Below are 8,295 nucleotides of genomic sequence, written 5' to 3' on the forward strand. Positions count from 1 at the left end.
ATGGAGTTGAAATTTGAGGTACATGAACTGAGTTGCTTCGATTTGGCCTCAAAGCAACTCAATCTTCTTGCCTACATTGGTAGGACTTCAGACAACCAAAGAATTAATAGAATTGAGCAAGAATTTGAGAGAATCGAAGAGTTCAAAATTTATGGAAAATACCTTCAATGGAGGTCTAGATTCAATTGATCTTGACCTTGCTTATGCTTGATCTCACTCCACTTGCTTGCAGGAGAAGGATTAGATGCTTGAAAGGCTATGGATTCCTGGAGATTTGAATTTCAAAATAGTGGAAATTCAACCTCAAATTTAAAAGAATTTCTCAGGCTTATCCTTTGCAAAGTGAGGGTTTGAGATGGGGGATCAAAGCTGGCGCGAATGTGTGTCCATTTCTGAGCAATTGAAGCTCTATTTATAGCCAAAACAGTTGATAATTGCACACTTCAAATCACTTTCTAATTTTGGCAAATGGTGATGTAAGGGTGCATGGGCGTGCTCATGCCCATGAAATCATTGCTTAAGGTCCACAAATGAATATTATACGGTCTGAAGTAAGCTTGGATTGCAAGGCAAGTGTGCATTGATGTTTGAAGTTTGATCCTTGCCAAGTGATATCACCATGTTCAAGCCATGCGCAGCCTATGCATTCCTTGTCCAAAATGAATGAATTTGAGCTCTTTGGAAAGGTGCAATCAAGAGGAATAACTTTCGTGTTCAACACTTTTTCATTTGTAGCTTGGAACTTGGAGAAATTTGAGGTTGGAGTTTGGAAATTTTTGACATATCAAAATTTTTCTAAGTGACAAGTCATATGTCTCAATATTCCACCTTACTTAACTTTTTATATGAGCTTCAAATGAGAAAAGTGTCTTTATCAAAGTTATAGATATCTTAAAGAACTTCAAAATGGTCACCAATTTCATGTAATTTGGATTTGAAATGATAGAGTTATGCATTTTTGAAGTTTGGAAAAATCACTTGATCAATGGTATAGGTCAAAAGTGACCTATAATGTAACCTCATATCACATGCTCAAAAAAAGTTGAATTATCTCCCACTCCAAACATCAAAGTTGAAGTAGACACATTTAATTTGATTATGAAACTTGGAAATCTTTCATCTAATAAAAATTGAGCAAGTTATGGCCTTGGGAAGTTGACTTTCAAATTAGGGTTTAGACAAAATGACCTATAATGTTTCAACATAGAAAATGATTTTCCAAGCAAAACTAGCTCTAGGTATCAACATTAAAGTTGTTTGTAATGTCATTTAGAGTAACGTTTCTTTTAGAATAATTTTCATATGGTGAAAAGTGTAGGAGATAAGGTCTAGGAGACCCAGTTTTGATCAGATGAATCCATTTGGCCAACCACCATCAACCAACTTGCTAACTTCCAATTCTCTTGACTTTCTTGGCTCATGGTAGATCATGTATATTTAAGATGATGAATTTTGAAGTTCCCCTTGAGAAATTTGATCAATTGGTGAGATAGCTTGTTGGAGAAGTTACTCAAGATACCCAGTCAAACTAGGGTTTCCAAGACAAATCACCCTCAAACTCTTGAAGAAAACTTGATCAATATAACATGTAGAGAACATTGGGACTCATATATGATGTTCATAACCATTATTGAATCAATTCTTGGTTGTGCTCTTTGTTCATGAGGGTCTCAAACCCTAGATGTGAACTTGATGAATCAATGGAATCATGCCCTCCTACAAAATTGTTAGACAAATGCAAAGACATATTTTTGATATTTTGGTTAGTGAAATGATAAAATATAAGTATGATATAATCACAAAGTGCTTGGTGATCTCTCCCAAAACAAACCCAATGAAAGAGGTAAGGAGGATGCCAAGGTATGATCCCAATGCTAGTGCTTATGATGAAATTGCATGAGGGATCTTAGGGTCAAAATTTGGGTCTTACACATCAACACATTGATGATTTATAAAGAGAGCTTTATAATCTTTCTTCTTCAATTCTTTATGTGTAACATTTTCTTGATCTGCCGCGTCTTCTACAAGCATTGCTACTCTTTCCTTCACAATATCCCAAAGATCTTGATAACAGAACACAACCTCTATCTGCTTGCACCAATTCTCATAATTGTTGTTCTTGAGAATCAGAAGATTTGCTGGAAAATACTTATTCGGATGATTCGTTGCCATGGTGTTTTTCTTCCTATAAATCGATTAAACCAGGGGTCTAGATACCAGATGTTGGAAATCCACCACAATCTGTGGAGAATTTCAATCAATCTTGATGAACAAGATTGTTATCACCCACACAATAACAATGAAAAAGAAGAACAATAGAGAAAGAAAGAAAGTAAAGAACGATGAAGGAGAAGAAGAATCAAATTCTGCAGAGTTTCTCACTGCCCACAAACTGTGGAAAACTTCTTATTCACTTTGTAACTGCAAAATACTGTGAATTACAATGTTATGAATACTTTATTCACTTCATTACAAGAATAAGGGTTACTCCCTCTAGTTTTATAGATTTAGGTTAACTTGGACCTCAAGCCAAAGCCCAAAACTATAAAAGTCCAAAATAGCTAACACTACTAAAATAGGCATAAGTCGATATCCTGTTTGAAGTAACATGCTTCGACACTTCGACATACTAACACAACTCAATATACTAAGTGGTTCGACACTTTCTTGTTCTGCCGAGCAACCTGCTTTGACAGAAGAAATTAGAATTCAACAACGGTTTGAATTTAAAATAAAGGATCAAAATTATTTAAATTCAAAATATAAGATTAATTCTGTGAATAAGGGGACTAATCCTGTCTATTATTTTTCAATCATTAAAATGTACATAAAACTGTTAAAAAGTGAAGGAAGGAAATTACAGTCACACGTTATGAGAATTGAGAATAAATAGAAAAATTGTTTTTCTACAGAAACATAATCACACATGTGGTAATTTAAAATGGAAAAGAGAAACAGTTACATTATGATTTATTTTCAGGAAAACAGTCTCACTTTATAGAATTGTGAATAGATAGAAAAAAAACTATGATCTGTTTATATAAAATCAAAACTTTATGCAGTTGGAAACCTAGAATAGAAAGAAAAAACTACAAAAAGATTTGTTTATATTCTTTTTTTTTTGTTTTATATTCTTTTTCTTGTTTATATTCTTTTATTCATAAAATTAATGACACGTTTCTTTTATCTTTAAAAATAATTTTTTATAAAACTTTTTTAAAAATAATTCTTTTATAAATTAAATTTATAGATTAAAAAAATACTATTTTGTGTATTTTATTATTTTATTAAAAATAATTTAAATATCAAAATTTTAAATAATTATTTATAAATAATATTTTGAAATTCTTTTTTTTTTTAAATTATATAATTTTGATTATTTTTTTAATCTTAAATAATATATATCTTTGTTGTCACACATGTGGTAAATTAAAATAGAGGATCAAAACTATTTAAATTTAAAATATAAGATTATTTTGTGAATCAAACAAATTTAGAGACTAAACCTGTATTAATTTTCAATCACTAAAAATATACATAAAATTGTTAAAAAGTGAAGGAAGGAAATTACAGTAGCACATTATGAGAATTGAGAATTGAGTATAAACAGAAAACTTGTGTTTCTAGAAAAACATAATCACACATGTGGTAAACAGTCTCACTTTATAGAATTTAGAATAGATAGAAAAAAAACTATGATCTGTTTATAGAAAATCACAACTTTAGGTACTTGGAAACTTAGAATAGAAAGAAAAAAATACAAAAAGATTTGTTGATATTTTTTTTTTTTGGTTTATATTCTTTTTCTGGTTTATATTCTTTTATTCATGAAATTAATGACACGTTTGTTTTATTTTTTAAATTATTTTTTTATAAAACTTTTTTAAAAAATATTAAAAGTTTTATAAATTCAACTTATAGATTAAATATTAATTTTGACAACAAAAATATATATTATTTAAAATTAAAACATAATCAAAATTATATAATTCTTTAAAAATAAGAATTTCAAAAATACTATTTGTAAATAACTATTTAAAATTTTGATATTAAATTTTCTTAGTAAAATAATAAAATACATAAAGTAGTACCTTTTTTATTTGATTTTTTTTCTAAAAAAAAATATGTACTAGCATGAAAATCATTTAAAAAAACTGAAGCAAAAAAGACTACAATGCTTTGAATGTGCAAACTGTTTGCAAGATTGAAATTTACCATATATTCAAAGATTCATTTTTAATTTTAATAAATATATCAAACTCAATAACGAAATCATATAATACTTTACCTAAAATAATTTATTACTCTTTAAAAACAAAATAAAATTATATTGTGCTCTGGCCCTTGACCTAACTTTATTTTATTATTTTCAATGGATGAAATCTATATAAAGCCACAAAGAGAAACACAAAGAAAATCACCAAACCAAAAAATAATACAACATGGTTCGTTTATCAATCTTAACTATTGTCTTTCTTTCCTACCTTGCATCCTCCAATGCAGCTGTTGATGTTAATGCCATTTGCCAGAAAGCCAAAAACCCTTCGTTCTGTACAGATCTTCTCACCCCGAAAGCCGGCGGAGACCTCGATAGTCTAGCGCAATACATCCTCGACGTAGCTCGTACCGATGTGTCCAACGCCGTTAGTCTACTCAAAACCCTAATCGGAAAGAGTGGTGTTGATCCCAAGCTACAAACTCATTACAAGAATTGTTTGGATCATTTTGGTGAGGAACAAGCTCTTGGTGATATTTTGGAAGCTATACAACTCTTGAAAGGTCTTGATTATGATGGTGTGAATATACATATAAGTGCTGTTATGACCAATGTTAATGAGTGTCTTAGCGATCAATCACCTCCTGATACTTCTGGTCTTCCAAAGAGTGCTGATACTGTCTACCAAGTTTCTCAGATTGGTCTTATTATAACAAATTTGTTGTTACACAAATAGATAACTAGGGTTAGCTTGTGTTTTTTTTTAATAATGTTACAATAAATTAGTAAATTTTGAAATCCTGAATATTGAAATAATGCAAAATTTAATAATTCTTGTGCGAGTTATATAATTGTGTTTTTCATGATTTATAGTATCATTTATGTTTATCATACTAGTATTTTTATGTTTTTAATGGAAACTTAAATAAATTATGATAATAGGAATTGAAAGGTGAGTGGGGTTCTTAAAATAGTGCAAATAAAATATTGAAAGGTGGAAGTGGTTCTTAAAATAATGCAAATAAAAAAGTATGCGAAATTTTTCTCTCATGAAATTCAAAATATTATATGCACAATTTTATATCCAATTAAGTCTATGCCTAACTGATTCATTGTAATTCAGCACTAGATAGAAAATCAGATATTAGCGTCGGTCAATTAGAGACGTTAAAAATGAAAAAACAGACACTAAAAGTATGCAGAATTTTTTTCTCTTCTTGAAATCTGAAATATTATATACAGAATTTTATATCCAATTATAAGTCTCTGTCTAATTGATTAGATAAACAATTATTAGCGTCGATAAATTGGAGACCCTAAAGTGAAAAAATAAACACTAATATTTGTTTAGGCAATGGAAAAAATCTGCCAAGCTACTGGATTGGCGTCGGCTATAGAGAAGCTGAGGCCAATCTTGGCTAGACCGAAGCTAAGAGGACGCTAACCCCACCGATGCTACGTTTTTTTAAAAACCTGAAAAGTCAATAATTATGCTTAACGTTGCACAAGACTTTAAAGTCAATAAACAAAAGTCAATATTTTCTCATAAAAGTAACAAAAAAAGATTTGTGTCAGCTAGGCTGACACTAAAGTCGACATAGAAAAGTCAACAATTACGTTTAGTGTTACTTTGGCCGACTCTAAAGTTAACAAAAAAAGTCAACAAAGTTCTCGTAGCGTTGGTTTTTTGACGCTAAAGTCAACCTATAAAGTCAACAAATATGTTTAGCTTTGGATGACCGACTCTACCGTTAACACAGAAAAAGTCAACATTTACTTTTAGCGTCACCCTCGCAGACTCTATAGTCAACCAAAAAATAATCAATGGAATTTGTTAGCGTCGGCCCATCCGACTCTATAATCAATCGAGGAAAGTCAATGAAACCTTTTAGCATCGGTCTAGCTGACTCTAAAGTCAAATTCAATCAAGAAAAGTCAACAACTTTGGGTTGATATTGCATGTGGATATAAACTGAAAGGCAACAACACCAATACTAATACAAGGCAACAACACCAATAAACTGAAAGAACATAAACAATACTATAAACAATATTCTAAAACAGCACGTAAATACCAGCAAATACTGCCTGAACAAAAACAACACCAAATTTAACAACCAAGTGCACATAAACAACACCAAAATCAACCTGTAAAAATATAACAAATTCAGCCAAAGTCTATCTAGATAAACCAGATATTCTGAGCATTGATCAAAACACTAAAAAACCGATTGGAATTGCGCATCAAACCGGCAGAAAAGCTGAAGAGAGAACAAAGTTCTCGGTTCATTCCAAACCAATACATGATTCAACCAAATCACCTGGGGCCTGAAACAATCCATAATGTCAATTTAGACTCCATATAATTTTTTGTAAAATTACAAAGCAATACGATAGGAATGGTTTCAGCATTTCCAAGTTCCATTTTTCTGCTTAATAAAAAAAACATGCTTAGTAGAGCCAAATCGATAGTTGAAGAAAAATATAATTATGCACCTATGCTAAAACGCTTCTTTCTAGTAGTGATTGAGTAAATTGTTAAAATTAATAAAGTTATACATGTTATAATTTTTTAATTAATACTAATAAATTGCCTTGTCCATCAGATGCAAGAGCACAAGTTCGAACACGCAATCCACTTTTTCATCTTTAATAAGGTGGACTCTATCCATTAGGATACTTAACTAAAATATATTTATACATGTCTAGTATTTGTTTTGACAATGTGACTGAAATGTCACCTCTTTTAAGTAAATAAGTTTTTTTATAAGCAAGATTTCATATCAAATGAGAGTATAAGGGGTAGTTAAAACCCTTATCACGAAACAATTACCTCCTCCTTAAACAGTTTAGAGGAGAAACAAACCAATCATAAAATTACAGACCTCCACTAAAAAGAGTGTTATTTATTCCCTTCCAAATGTTCCAACAAGTAACTATCCAAATAACTCCTGCCATATAAGAACCAAAGTCTTTCTGCAGCTTAAAGCACTGCCGGATAAAAGAAGCAACCAAACCACAATTGAGAAAAATCTCCAACTCAATGTTCAGCCAATTAACAATACCTCTTCAAATCCTTACCGAAACCGGGCACATAAAAAAAATGATGCAAGTTCTCTTTTACATTAAAGCACAAAGCACATGTCAAATTTTTATAGCTATTAAGAATACCCCGCTTATACAACTGATCTTTGGAGGAGAACCGATCCAGAAAAATTCTCCACGCGAAAATCTAAAAATTTGAAGGAATTTTGGATTTCCATAACAAACTTAAAGCAACAATTACCTCTGCATCAATTTCGTTTTCCTGCTGCTCCAAAGAAAGAGAATTATAGCAGGAGTTCACCGTGTAACGGTAAGAGTCGTCCATCAACCACTCAAAAATTTCGCTCATCTTTGGATCTGGCGCAACATCCTCTAGAAAAGTAAGTAGTTTTGTCAGCTCCTAGTCAATACCATATACTTCGGAATTGTCTATAAAGTGTATGTTCCACTACCAAATATTTTCGTTCCAAACACCCATATCAACCACATTAGGTTTCATTCCCAACCCATTTATTGGTCCAAAAACTAATGTCCTTACCATTTCCAAGAATGCACTTAATGTTATAGGCAAATGCAAAGAAGTCTTTATCCAAAATAAAATTAAAACCCAAATTATTGAGATCTCTCCGCCATATTGAATCTCTTTTCCTCCCACTTTTCCTATTGTTGCTCACTATTGTTATCCTAGGGTTGTGATACATGTGCTCAATGATGCCAGTCCATATTTCATTTTTCTCCTGCAAAATTCTCCACTTCCACTTCAATAAGAGTGACTTATTAAAATATTTTGACATTCTTAACACCTAAATCGCCCTTCTCTTTAGTCGTGCAAACTTTCTTCCAACTAGTCCAGTGAATATAATTCTTTTGATCGGATTTGTTCCAAAGTAAATCACTTTGAATCTTTGTGATTTCCTTCATGTCTTTTACAGGGGCTTTGTAAAATGAAAATGTATAGATGGGTATGTCATATTCAACACCGTATTAATCATGACAACTCTCCCTCCCATTGACATACATTTTCCTTTCAAACA

The 8,295-nt window shown here is 31.2% G+C and overlaps 1 protein-coding gene across 1 annotated transcript; it reads left to right on the top strand.

Moving 5' to 3' along the window:
- Positions 1–4,432: 4,432 nt before the first annotated feature.
- LOC127129288 (pectinesterase inhibitor 1) lies at positions 4,433–5,049 on the top strand. Its single transcript, XM_051058516.1, has one exon. The coding sequence runs from the start codon at positions 4,443–4,445 to the stop codon at positions 4,950–4,952; it is 510 nt and encodes a 169-aa protein (XP_050914473.1). The 5' UTR covers positions 4,433–4,442; the 3' UTR covers positions 4,953–5,049.
- Positions 5,050–8,295: the final 3,246 nt, after the last annotated feature.

Source organism: Lathyrus oleraceus, chromosome 3 (genome assembly GCF_024323335.1).
Source record: "Lathyrus oleraceus cultivar Zhongwan6 chromosome 3, CAAS_Psat_ZW6_1.0, whole genome shotgun sequence".
In the NCBI taxonomy this organism is placed as follows: Eukaryota; Viridiplantae; Streptophyta; class Magnoliopsida; order Fabales; family Fabaceae; genus Lathyrus; species Lathyrus oleraceus.

Coding starts and splice junctions, on each gene's coding strand:
- LOC127129288 (XM_051058516.1), top strand. CDS start 4,443: ATGGTTCGTTTATCAATCTTAACTATTGTCTTTCTTTCCTACCTTGCA.